Source organism: Daldinia childiae (assembly GCF_008694065.1).
Source record: "Daldinia childiae strain JS-1345 chromosome Unknown Scaffold2, whole genome shotgun sequence".
NCBI lineage: Eukaryota > Fungi > Ascomycota > Sordariomycetes > Xylariales > Hypoxylaceae > Daldinia > Daldinia childiae.
In genome coordinates this window covers 915,191-929,469 of record NW_022984643.1, presented here as the reverse complement: position 1 = coordinate 929,469, position 14,279 = coordinate 915,191, and the positions used below count along the sequence as shown (strand labels likewise).

The 14,279-nt window shown below is 43.6% G+C and overlaps 2 protein-coding genes across 2 annotated transcripts; both read left to right on the top strand.

Annotated features, from left to right (window-relative positions):
* Positions 1-8,878: 8,878 nt before the first annotated feature.
* Positions 8,879-9,546, top strand: GL218_01165 (uncharacterized protein; the record flags this gene model as incomplete). Its single annotated transcript, XM_033577621.1, has 2 exons — positions 8,879-9,120; positions 9,189-9,546. The coding sequence occupies 2 exons, from the start codon at positions 8,879-8,881 to the stop codon at positions 9,544-9,546; spliced, it is 600 nt and encodes a 199-aa protein (XP_033437894.1).
* Positions 9,547-12,136: 2,590 nt separating this feature from the next.
* GL218_01164 (uncharacterized protein) lies at positions 12,137-12,918 on the top strand (the record flags this gene model as incomplete). The annotated part of the gene is made up of 3 exons (XM_033577620.1): positions 12,137-12,263; positions 12,316-12,700; positions 12,792-12,918. 3 exons carry the CDS (start codon positions 12,137-12,139, stop codon positions 12,916-12,918), a joined length of 639 nt encoding a protein of 212 aa, XP_033437893.1.
* Between the last annotated feature and the right edge of the window lie 1,361 nt (positions 12,919-14,279).

Here is a 14,279-nt window from a genome sequence, read left to right as displayed (position 1 = left end):
TCTCGTCGAGACACCCCCTTTAAGGAATCGCGATAGCAAAAGAAGTCGGGACTCTTTGAATTAGGTAGGTACTCTACTCCAAGGCTCGGTACACAGGCGAGAAGCCACCAAATTCAATCTAGGCTAGGTAGTTGGCACAACAGCTGTAACAGCACGGGATGTACTTAACAGGACTCGGCTGGAGAGTTGATAAATGAGAAAATGGTCGGCATACAGTAGAACACAGAAAAGAGAGAGGGACGTTGCACAGAAACAAGGGCAGGCAAAGACTAGTCCAAAACAGTAAGCTGGCAGACGGCAGAGTTGCAGGAGTGGAACTGGAAGCGAGTTCCGGTTGAGGCGTGAAAACCGAGTATTTGGGCCCTCTGGTCCCCCTCTCAGCCCGCTGTCCTGGCCCCTGGGGCGTGGGAGAGACATATACACCCACCAAGAACAGATATTGCTGATGTACTGCGATCTAGCGAGCTGGGGGGCAATATGATCCTTGCTCCCTCTATGTACGTAGAAGGGGACCCTTGTAAGTTCCGGGGAGCAAAGCGGGACGAACCAACTCCAAGCAATCCCGATTCAGCCACGGCATCTCCCCCATTGTTCTCACTAACGTCAATAACACCCGTACCGTCTCTGCTCTGCTCCACCATAAATGGGCTTTTTTTTTTTTTTTTTTTTTTTTTAATGATGGCGTGGGTATTACCGCCCGTATCCTGACAGTCCCCGGCATCCACGCGCGACATTAATTACTCTTCCGCCATTCGCTGCGATATACCAGTATAATTTAATGCGGCCAGTAAGGCAGACTATCTGCCGGACTGAATAGGTATACTTGCGGGTTTATACCATAAGGATAAACAATAAGGAAATCTGGAAGAGGGGGAGGGGGGAAGAGGCAAGACTAGTTGACTCATGCCTTTTGCTTTTTGATGCCCGTCAGCTAGTTTCTTCCGTACCTAACAAATACTCATCGCCCAATTCGGTTGTTTCGACAGGAAGACCAGTGATAGGACGCCAAGTTCTATTTGGCGTAGGATCTCAAAGCCTAAGCATATGTAGAATTGAGGACCGCGCAGGGACTATTTGTCGGATCCCTAAAGCTGCTGCAAGTTGCTTGTTGCTTGTTGCCACCTACGGGCTAGAACTAGATATGTACCAGAAGAGGGGCTTAACCCCATAAACATCATTTGTTTCTTCTTATGATAGTTAATGGTGTTGTGCCTCTTTTTTTTTTCCCCTTCTTCTTTCCGTCGACAGAGTTTTCCGCGGACATGGATGGTTTCATGAACATCAGTATCCAGGGGAATAGACGAACCACAGGTGTGGACACGGACGCACCCCGTGGCACTTATTCGGGCCAATTCGCCATTCGAGCAATGTGAGCCCGGAACTTGGCCACAAAACCGTTAATGTTCCATTCGCAGTCACTCTTTGGTACTGAGGGCGTCAGCAGTTGCATCACCAACCGTTGTAACATTTCAGTGGAGTCGAGCTTTTCGCACAGCATGAGGCGTTTATTAAGCTAGACAAGCAGGCAAGCAGACAAGCAGGCAGACAACCGGGCAAGCGTCGCGCGGGCCGTCCGTCCTCCTTGCTGATCGATGAATAGACGATTCAACCGAGCCGTGTTATGTATCTCAACCGGCCTAGATAGAGTCGTAGGCACTGTGACATTGCTACCAAGTGTGTAAGCACGACACAATCCCAGATTCTGGAATGCCTACCGCCACGGGTGAGCGCATGCTGCAGCTGCCAGCCCTGTCCGGTTCTGTCTCGTCTACATACATGCACCACATTGGAGGAGAATTAACTGCCTTTAACTGCCTTGCTGGCCCGCCTAATAATAAGTGGCTTGCTAGCTACTATATTGTGCATGCTCTGTACGCTGTAACTACGCTGTACGTAACACAACAGATATAACAGACATAACAGACACAACAGCGAAGATGCCTCCTGATCAATAGCATGCAATACGATGTTATACTATGTTGGGTGCTTACGCCGTGCCGTTCCAGGGTATGTAAGGGCAGCCTTTTCTCGCTTGGTTCCGGTTTTAGGGCGGTGTTGGACCGCACTGGACCGCACTGGACCGCGTCGCCGCAAGACTCTGTCCTTGTCGGCATTGGTTCTTGGAAGCGATAGGTTTCCTCCAGGAACCTGTTCGAGACATTCTAGTGCAAGGGGATGAGCCTTGTTTTTGTGCCAAGAAAGGTGAGATGGAGGGTAACTGGAGGGTAACTTGTGTAGGCTGGGTAGGCTGGGTAGGCTGGGTAGGATAGATTGGTGGTTGTATTGGAGGTATTGAGGTATGCAAGGTATGAGAGAGTGCCCAGATGGGATATGGGATATAGAATATGAGAAACGTTAGGTTAGGCTGGTTAGGTGCATCTTAATAGGTAATAATATAGAGAATATACAATATACGATAGCTATACAATATACATAAATATATATGTACATACATTACATGCTGTCTGGCTGTCATGTAAAAAAGAATGTAAAAGAATGCAGCCCGGTGGATAGGCCATGTTACCCTAAAATCCGGGTTTTACTCTTATTAGTCTTTGTATGGATGTTAGGTGGTGTACACTACCTGACTACCTGGTACTTTGTATTCCAGCACCCCAGACAGTTCAAGAGCAGGGGACTTTACTAAGCCGAACGCCTGCACGTATTAGGTACGAGTTCATAGAAACTTTGTCCTACACAAAATAACGAAATGATTTAGGAAACTGCATATCGGCTATGTACTTTATACCTAAGAGCTAAAAGGTAAGTACGCTAGGTAGTATGTAGCTCACCAACCGAAAAGGGGAAGGAATAAGAAAACACCCCCCCGCCGATACATCTACATGTAATACTACCTACCTACGTTCAATGATACATTTTTCAATGATACCTAATTCAATCTTTTTCATTGACCCTGTTGTGTAGTTTCATTTTTTAATAAAAAATTAAAATTTTACAATCCTACTAATCTAAGGTATATACTAAATACGAAATGTATTAACAGGTATGTACCACTCATACTTAAGTATACTTACAAGTATATATCCGTGTCAGTCCCATCAATTCTATAAAGCCGATATACAAGAACCTTCACGCTGGGTATTATACTCCTTCTCATCTCCTACCAGGGTAGAAGGGTTTGTCAGATTTGTCACTTTAGATATTATGCAGGGTTTCTCTAACCTACACTTTTCATCCTTTCCGTTCCTTAGATGCGTTCGATCCAATCAAACACCTTCGAATGATGAGAACGGCCTAACGGCTCTCGCTTCATATAAACACTTAAAATGTCGGCATCCGCTTTCCAACAGTAATCGCAAAGCGGTAGTTCTCCTAGTGGATGACATTAGATGAGGATAACGATAATTGGCAGCGGGAATAGACAGGACAACGGCCGTGTTTATAAATGAGGCTGTCTCCTATTATACACCACACGACAGTTATCAATCTCTCAAGAATTCTCCTTACGCGACGTATCATATATACGACACTACCTAATGTCCATAATGACACAGCCAGCTACCTTAGGTATGCTCCGATGCAAGTCGCCGCTGCGTACCCATATTCGGCCGATTGCAGTTGAATCGAGTTCGCCAAGACACGGCACGGCGCTCCAACCAATATAAAATATACTTAAGGTGGACAAGGAATCATTCCCGCAAGTCTCTAACCCACGCAGAACGTTGCCTTTCCTATAAAGACCCTGAACCATCCTCTAAGTTAAAGGTTCACTGTCCAAGTTCTGGTCCGAACATTGGCAATATTCGGTTCTCATTATCATAAAGAGAAATCCAAGTTCCCGGAACCCACATTCATTAAGCTCCTGGTCCTCTTATGCAGATGCTAATCTTACTGTGTCTCCTCCGCTGCTGCGACGTCTTATTTTGAACCTTGACAACTCTACATCAAGTTTTCGTAGTTTCATCAGCCTCACTCTTCGAAATGACTCACCTATTTCCGAGGGGGGTATTATTCCATCAGGAACACACAGTTTTATGCGTTCTGGTGTTTATTATATTTGGCTAAGTCCTTGGATCTAGGCATAAACTCTCACCCTCTTATCATATGTCTTTCTATAGACACACCTATAAACACACCTATAGAAGAAATACAAACCCACTAATCTCCAACTCGGGTATCTCAGGAACAATATTGACGATGAATCAAATATATGATTGGCTACAGATCATCTATAGATCATTTATGGCGATTAAATTTTCTCCCTTGGTGCCTATTGTTCTTCTTACCGTCTTCGACCCACAGAGCCGTGGCCAAGACGCCCAAGTACCTGGACGAGATACTAAGCGAACAGAACCAACCAATTCCGGCTAAAACAGCGTGATGGATCCCTGCCGTAGATCTGACAATTAATTACGATAGAGTTTAGGATTAACAAAGTGCCCCCCGCACACTCCTTCGTGTCAATCTAGCGAACCAACCCAAGGGACAAAAGGCGACGTTCATTTATGAAATTGCAAAGTCGATGGAAGCCTTCAATACCACCCCTCACGACAGGTTTGAGGTTCGTTCCAACCCTAGGAAATCTTGGGCCCAATGAGCTTTGTTCCCGTCTTTAAACTCTTACACTTTTTAATCTCATTTGCCGCAAATGGAGAATTTGCTTAGCCGCCTCCTGCATGCTTTAGGGATGACTGCCCTAGGGAGCATCATATCATGCCACCCCGGAGTAGCATGTTACTGACCTTCAGATCTATGTCCGTCATTAAGTCGTCGCTAATCATTCGGTCTGAATGCCTACCTACCTAGGTATATGCAATGTTCAGACGAGGTGACTAGGATCAACTGTAGTACAGAGCAACATTGAGGTTCCTGAAGGGTTGGGATCGAAGTGACGGATCACTTCTTAGCCGCTATCATACGATATGGGTCCTAAGAGCCGGCTTACGTGCTGCTTAGAAGCTAAACTCTTATGTCGATCACTGGGGTATGGTATGGACGATACCATGTCTTGACTTGCAGCCATACAAGCCACGAACGACACCGCTGTCTTAATACCTAGCTTCCATGCTGACAATCTTCGTCCGTCTCGCACGAAAAAATAGCACGGACGCGGTTTTCTGATCATGATCCACAACCCGGAAAGCTCTCTTCGATTTTTATCCGCTTCATTATTGGTTTAAGATTCGAAGATTGATCCTCACAAGCCGTGTATTACTCAATACGCGCTGTTTTTACGCATAATGTGAAATTACCACCAATTGCTCTGGGTAAAATAGGTAGGCTATAGGATTAGCTCATTGTTTCTCATTAGAACGTACGAACTTTAGGTAGTTGATATTTACAAGTAGACTATCTCCTTGTCTTCGTGGTTTAGGTACCTAACGGTGAAGGGTATACTCTCGCCAACGGAAACTTAGAAACTAAATAAATGCTCCCTATGTTAAAAAGACATATAAATACCTAGGTAGGTAGTCAAGATAAATGCGTAAGAGTTAAGCATTAGTAAATCCAAGAGAATTTAAACGTATATTTTCAACATTTTAAGCTTAGGTAACTACCTGTCATAAAAATACGTAAACTTGAAGCTTATTAAAAGACGAAATAATAATAATATACACTATTAAATCTCAGTGTGGAGGAGCAAACCTATGCATTCCTCCTCGTGGTACCATGCAGGAAATATATTAATGCACCCCCTACCCCCTACCCCCTATTAGTCTTAGCCACCTTGGCTACGACCAGGCTTTCAGTAGGTATTATCAATGAGACCGGGTAAAGTCCACGAAGATACGCCTCTGTATTTGTAACTGTGGGGGGAGCTATCCAAGTCAGCCTACATACATTACAGCCAATCTGCTATTACAATTATACAATCGAACGCTACTACTACTACTAGAAACGGATAGATCTTCAGCTTCAGTATCATATCGGGTTGTTCTTCCCAACAGGCAGATGTGTGTGGTCATGTGCAGGTGAACAAGCGGTTCCTAAGGCCGGGAATTGTTGATAGACCTATTAGACCTATCATCTTCAGCACCCTTTGCTGTAAATATCCGATCGCTTCCAAGCCACTTTGTAAACTCCACTCTGGTGGACTCATTCTTGCATACTATGTATTGAAACATTACCGGGCTATCGCGCATGCGAGAGGCCAGCATACTTCTATGGACGCTGTTTGTTGATACATCACCTCTTGAGTGCATAGCACCGTGGTATTTCGCCTTTTTCACTGAAAGTAGCAGCCGGTCCACGCAGCCACACTTACAGTCTATAGCCGCCATCAGACATACCTGACAACGGTGTACCTTCAAAGACTCTGCCCAGGACCACGCTCCTATCCAATTATCCGTCTGAAACAACAACAACAAACTGCGTAGCTTTATGCAGATAAGCTGACAGCTTGTAGGCTTCGACTGGGCCACGAGAACCAAGAGTTTGAGAAAATATTTTCGTTGCTTACGCTTTCCGACGGAATTAAAATGTGGTGCAGATATCGTGTTAGGACCTGGTTTGTTACCTGCGAAGTAACAATTCCTTAAATCCTGCTAATATGCATTACGAACCTCTTAAGGCAGCTCGGGGTTCTCGGCCTATGGTTGTGATCTACCATATTTATAAGCTTTTCTCAACTACAGCTTAGGGGAGTAGTAAACTTATAATCATGGAGCCAATATCGTCTTCCTAAATGTGTACTTGCAGAGTCTGTAATACCTAGCAATAATAACTTGGCCAAGACTTTTTAATGATGTCTGAGATCTCTTCTCCGGATACAGCGTTGTAGCAACCACTCGGGGCGACGGCTCGAAACCGCGCTACCGGGCTGCTACGCCGCAGCAATACAGTAACCCACGGGAGCCGTTATGTCTCCATGTAAGGGAAAAGCTGCGCCCCCAACTCGCCGCCCCGGGTAACAGAAGACCTGGAATAAATCACGAGTTTTCGTAGGGCGCGGACTGATCCGGTGTTCCGCGCGACCTATAAAACGTGGTTGGACCTGGAGCACGCAAAGCAAAGGGAGGCGAACCATATATTAATACATTTCTAAGGACGTAAAGAAACTGTTTTGCTTCGTGATTAAGCGATCCGAATTCTAAGATCAAGTACCATGTCAATGTTGATCGCTGCGTTGTACACGAATACCGTCTGGCCTCGTAAGCCTGGAGAAAACTCGGAGGAGAAGATAGTTCTAGGGATGCTATTCGTCCTACTGGGCCAGGCTGGCTTCTGTGTTTTAATCAATGGATATCCAATAGCTAAGAAAGCCGAAGACGGCAGTGTTTCTACTTGTATGTATCACAAGGCTTTCTCTTAGGGAATGGGCCGATTTCTGCAATACAGGAGAATACCAGAGCTATACTATATCACAATCATTCTCTGGGTAGTTAATTAGTTTTTGAGAATATTTGTCGTTGTGTATACATGTAAATTACAATGCATAAATTATACCTAATTCAATACCTACCAGAGACAGCATTCGGGAATTTTCAGCCATGCCAGTGAACTTAGAAACAATGCCTTTCAAAGTCCCCTGAAAGTATCACCGCTTTGACATTAAACAATCAAGCCCCCTGGCGTCCCAAACCCCAGGGCCGTTTTGATACACGGATCTTCGTATCGAAATGTATATGGAGGGGTCCCAAATGTATCATAAATCATAAAGGACGAGTCATTTTTCTACCTTACAATTCGAGCCCAGCTGGATGAAGCAGACAACTCCAAGCCAGCCAGAAAAACTTAGAATATATTAGTAGAAGTAACGTGGCTCCGGTACCGAATAATATCCAAAACCTACGTACGCCATCTAGGGCTGTTAGAATGAGAGGACGTAAACCCGAGTATCCATCACTGGCATAAGTTTGGATTGAGTACCCAACATATAGGGTAAGTAGGTTAGGTAGGTACATATAGGTACTAAATATTAAGAAGTGAGACTATTGGTAGATTATTATGATTTAACAATGAGATTTCTACTATTATTACAAAATGTAAACGAGATTAGAAAAGCCAATATATTAACCCACGATAAGCCATTTTAACCTGACATAGAATATCATATAGCTGATCACTAAGAAATACATACCTTAGCTGTCCGTTAAACCTGAGTACCTATCTATAGGCTTTGTTAAGTGTAATTAGTCAATAGGAGACATCAAGTATAATTTGAAGAATCAACGAAATAGATCTCGAATTACCACCCTTGTACTTCACTTTGGAGAGTACTACCAAGATATAGCTTCGTCTTTCAAATGTCTGGCTTTACGATATCGATAGAAATAGAAACTACCTTACACCAGAGCTGCATGATGCCAGATTAAGCATGTGGCGGTGTGGGATAAATATGGCTTTAGATATAGATATCATAACACGTAGGTAACCTAGGAATTGATAAGATACAATAACTAGCAATTTCTAGAAGAAATCGAAAGTAATTTCGAAGAGCTCCTGATCTTCAGCTATGATAAAATATCACATACGGTTTAGGAAAGGCGCGAGCAGAGCCGCCGGAGAAGATGGCCCGGGATGATATCACCTACAGGCAGAGGTGTCATATCACACAAGCACCTACATGTGATTGATTATCAAGTGATTTAATCTGCATATGTATTCCAAACTCGGAATCATTAGATCCTTCAGCTGCATTTCTCTTCACGGAAATACATACAGACATGACAGGTCCCTGGAAATTTGGGGCTTATGATTTCATGATGCACCCAGCATCGCCATCGCTTCTATGACGTCACTGACGTCAATAATATGTGTGGATTGAATAATAAACGGAAGATATGGAGAGTATGTCTGTAAAAATTGAGTTCTATATTCATTATCAAAATTCAACGTTTCAAAACACCTTCATTTCAGTTCTACTTTGCAACTTGTACCTATCACGTAACTTATAACCATCACACGTATACACAAAATGGCACCCTCATCAGAGACTCTACGCAACATTGCTGACCAGGCCGAGCGTGACCTAAACAGCTACGAGGCCAAGACCGGTGCTAACAGGACCTCTCGTAACGACGAGGCCGGCGTGGACACGAGAGTAGAGAAGAAGTTCCCCGGCGCCGACGTGCGCTACGACACGGACTTATCCACCAACGCTAGCTACAACAAGCGAATTCCGCCCGAGGAAGGCGGAGATGTAGATTCTCGCGGTCGGTAAGAATCCCTCCCCCCTGCCCTCTTCTCCCCGGGTTTCCTAGACGTAGTAACTAACCATCTCACAGACAAACCCGCGGGGAGCACTTCGAAGGCGTCGGCGGCCCCGAAGATAAACTCGCGCGGGAGGCGCGGGACTTCGGCGGTAACAACGAGTTCAACGCAGCCGGTAGCCAGCGCCGGGAAGTCGGGTCGTCGGACGTGACGGAGTCGAGCGGTGGATCCGGGCGGAGCGACGCGTTCGCCCGGGGCAAGGAGGCCGTGCAGGCGAATATCGAGGGTACCAAGTATAACCCGCGCAAGGACCACGTCAAGGGGTCGAACTACTACACGCCTGAGAGCGTGCCGGGTAGCATTTCGGCTGAGGGGTACGAGCCCCCGGAGAGCGTGGTTCAGAGCTCGAGGGAGGCGGCGAGGTATGAGTAGGGGAGGGGGAGTGGATGATGCATAAGTGTCTGGATTACAAAGGACTGGATGAGATTAAATGAAATGGAATAGCCTTAAATTCTTTTTAAACTTAACGGTTCCGTAAGATCATAAGTTACCTATAGGATAAGGCCTTACCTTAGGAACTTGTAGTGGTATATTTTGGCCCCTTTGGTTGTCCACTGATAATAGAATGAGTCAACTCATAGGACAGCCTGGATTAATCAACAGTATAACACGTACATATAGGCTTAGACCTTATATTCAATGTATGTATGGTTATTGCTTTGGAGTTATCCTCCAGTGGAAGGCCTGGAATACGTGATATACGTAGTCTATAAGCTATAGAATTGTGGTATAACCAGTGGGTACTATCAAATGCATCGTCAAAGGAATCCAAAGCTTTAGCTTTCTAGTGTTCTATGGTTACTCTCGATGAGACAGGAAGAGAAAGTGTGGCTGGTATAGTTATAAGGACAGAGCACAGGGGGCAATTAGCATTGATGAAAAGTGTAAATAAGAGCTAGGTTGTAGACGTTGGGTAAGTGTTTCTTACTTTAAGTAACTACCGTAAAGGCCCAACTTTTGATGATATAACTAGAGGAATATAGAGCTTTATTATAAATGTTGCAGTTACTTTAATATAGTTGGTGGTATCTAGGAAGTTAATCTGTGGTTAATAGTGCCGTGATAGGAAGATCTGAAAATACAAGTACGTTCTATATTGAAGAGCTGTGAGCGTAACGGGAGCGGAATTACTAGTATTAGGTCGATAATCCTTCCGCTAAGGTTATTTTAATGTTCCCAGGATAGATATTTAATATGTAGTGTTTATCTGATTTTGCTATGCAAGTTGGACCTTGAGAATTAACAGTTACGAATATCAGCTGCCATTCCTGTTCACCCTTGCCATAATTTTAGAAAATATGATAGCCTGTCACGGTATCAGCGTGGGCTAGCATTTGAAGCCTGTGGTAATCGGGGTGGGAAGTTGATGTAGAGATGAGATGCCATTGCCATTTTTTCATACATATAATACTCATGGTATGCTTTCCTGAGTTGTCTAAATTGACACCGTCTTGTCAGTAAGTTTTCGCTATTTCCCTGGTTAACGTCCTCTTTAGATAATGCATCCAAGGTAGGTAGGTAGTTAGATAGATATCACTCGAGACACCGAGGAGTATATAATGCAGTCGTCCGCGCAACACGAAGACTTCACATGGAGTTCCTTTTGATTTCGCTTTGAGGATGAGACTAGGTCAAGTTGCCGAAGATCCCGCTCTAAAATATTTGAACGGATGACGCGAAAGAAATGTAAATTAATTAGATGGTGAAGACCTTAAAGATCGTATTGCTGACGATGTGATCGGCTGATATCACGCTAGACCGCCTATCAGTGTTCTCGAACGTTGTTTGGCCCGTTGCTATGGAAGCTCATACGGTAACGGTAACGGTAACGGGTAACGCTAGACTAAGACAATGCTGATTGGACAATCTTATTCGAGATCTATCGATCTCAGTGTCATTATTTTCCCTTGCATTAATATGACGTATTATGTTACATTTTTCTAATACATATCTGTCTATTCTGTCTATTCTAGGGTTAGTCGTCAGGTTACTACTGAACGAGGTCGGCGTTCGTTAACAACGTTACTACACCCCGACACTGCAGGTGCTTTTACCTTTCAAAATCCCATCCGAAGTCCTTTGAGTAAGGTAAGCCAGGTATATAATCTGATGTTTAATAATATTTAGCGCTTATTTAGACACGAAGATGATATGGATGTGATAACAACTATTTTTGAAGTCCAAGACATCTAGCAAAGGAAAGATGATAACTATGTTTAATATGATATTCTTATAAGGCATCTAACACTCGAAAAGGATTTGAATCCTTTAACCACAGTCTATCGTGATACATAAATCGGAAATCGGTAGATAAAAAAGCTCCAACAAATGCATCTTGGGAAGTATACTATTATTCGATAGTTATACGCTACTTTGTAGATATATTTGGACACTTTCAAGCTAAAATTATCTTACAAATGGGTCGACATTCTACCGACTGTAAGGTACTGTACATAATGTGACCAGAAGCCCATAGAACAGGGGACGATCTTTACGATGTCACATCGCATATACGAGGAATCCAAATACTGCGCCAATTTGACTGAAAGAATTACCCGATCTAACCAGCACTGTATGAGCCTTATAGTTTACAGTTCTGAGAAAGCACATACTAGTGATGCTTTGAGCTTTATCTATCCTAGGTCTTAGGAGCCTTGATGGCCACGTGCAGAGAGGCTGATACGATGTGACCAATGGGAACAAGGTCGCTGTCTATTATCGCCTCACCGCGTAACATCTCTGCTACGATGTCTGTCTTTCATCTCTATTCTCTGTATCGGTGATCTCGTGATGGTCAACATCTCTCTTCTGACAGGCGAAAGAGCTATTGACATTGACATATAAATTGGATGCTCTGCCACCTATGTAATGATAATTTACATCCGAGCCAGACATCCTCTTAGTTAATTCCGAACTATCCTCTAATATACTTAATATTAATCTACTATACCGATACAACATCATGAGGTTCCAACTCTCGTCGCTACTTGTCGGCATCGCAGCCGCTGTAGTATCTGCTCAAGATGCCCCGCCGCAGACTGGCCCGTTCGCCCTCCACATAACGGGAAAAGAAGGCAGTTCTATTGACGGTTAGTCTTACAACTAACTTTATCAAAGATGGGAAGCTTATACCTTATATAGGATATGCTGGCTCGTGCCATGCCGGTGCCGCCATTGAGGGATTCTGCTACAGTGCCGGAGCGCTTCCCGACGGTGTATCCTTCCAGTACTACTTCAATGCTTCTAGTTACACCAAGGTCGACGATAACGACGTCGGCACGCTTGTATGGAAGCTCCCCTACAACGACGGAAGCGGAAACCAAGCTACTGTGGATCAAGCTCTGGGACTGCAGTTCTCTATAAACAGCAACGTCGCTTCGCCGATGTTCGGCTTCTCCAACTACTACTTCAATGTTGGTTTCGACAAGGACAGCAAACTGTTCGGCTGGAACTACATCGATGATTCAACCTTCGTTCCCGGAACGAATCCATTCCCTAGCGGTAACGGAACGGCGTACTACCAGTGGTATGTATATCATTCTACTTTGTTGATCGAGGCATCTACTTCTCGGACCATCTCAAGCCTTTTATTTCATGCAGCGACTGACCATAAGTAGGTATGTGTGCTGGCAATACTTTACTAGTTACTACTACCAGTCGGTTGGATGGACCTTGACTGGGGAGCCTCACAACCCAACTTGCGAGCCCGTTGATATTACCCAAGTGTTCCCCTCCTCTTCTTAATATCGCATAATATTGGATCTATTCCAAGTTTAATAGCTTTGAATGCCTACAACTCTCAAGAATTAGTTCATTGTATGAGAGCTAGGTTTGGCGGTCTTATGGTGATGATTACCTTCCTATTCACGAAAGTACGAAAATACGAAAGTTGGACATATGTATAGCTAAGTAAAATAATAGCGAATATAATCTTAATTCTATTCGATTTTGGGTGCTATACTTTGTAGAACGTGACTAGTGTTTATAAAGGGGCTTGGATCTCATTTTAATCATGGGATTAGTTGAAGCTACTACTAACCCAGTAAAGCCACGATCGTTTAGGAAGTATGTAAAGGTGACAACGTAGAAATATGACCGGCGTTTGAGGCCAAGTTGTCTAGTGGGTCTTAGAAACCCCCTGAGGTTAAAGCTTCATCGCCAAAGTCTAAGCTTAGACACGCGTTCCTGTTCATAGATGAATAGTAATACCAGATATATACCCGTTAACACAATCATCATAGCCGGAGTTGCTAGAGTGCGGTTCGGGATTATCCGCAGATCGTATCTGAATGCCTGGTGTAGTGACACAAAAACAAAAAAGAAAGAACGAGAAAAAGCAACTTCTGTCTGGCTGTAGATACCCGCATGTTTGCGTGAGTTAGCGGTATTTTGCGAGATATACCAATAATCTAAGAGATATCGGGCCGGAAGCGATCTATTGTGCTACTAAATAGCTTCAACCTCCTGGTTGTTTGCGATTTTGACAATTCCGAAGATATCTCTTAGTTTTGGACAAGCAGGAACTTTCTAGCCATAGACTTACAATCCTATATCGTCTCGAAGCATTAAGTACCTGTTATTAAAAACTCTCCCGTGGTTTATTTGAGGCTTGCATCAATCCTTGTCGGCATACATGAGACATATGCAACTGCCTGCAGGACGGGAAATGCCAAATATTTACGGTGGACCATTATTACAACTGTGCCAAAATCAAGAAAATAGGTCAGATCTGTCCAAAAAAGGCTAGTATGAAAGGTGCACAGTATACTATGCGGGGTATATACAAGTTTTTTCATTACTTATTTATATTATTAATAATTTTTTGAATACTCTTTCTAAAAATTTGAAAAAAAATATTGTTATTTCAATTGAAGTATGAAAAAATTATTAAATTAGTTGGGTAATTATTTAAATTTATTTCGTAGGGATAATGTGTTATATATATACGGGGATTTGATTTGATTTTCAACCCAAAGTGGTCATAAAGGGTATCACGTGCTAGCCTCTCTGTATAAGACTTAGCTTTTCTGTATAAGACTTTTTGATATTGACACAACACGCCAGCCAAAGGCTATATATAGATGCAACTTGCATTTTTATTTTCG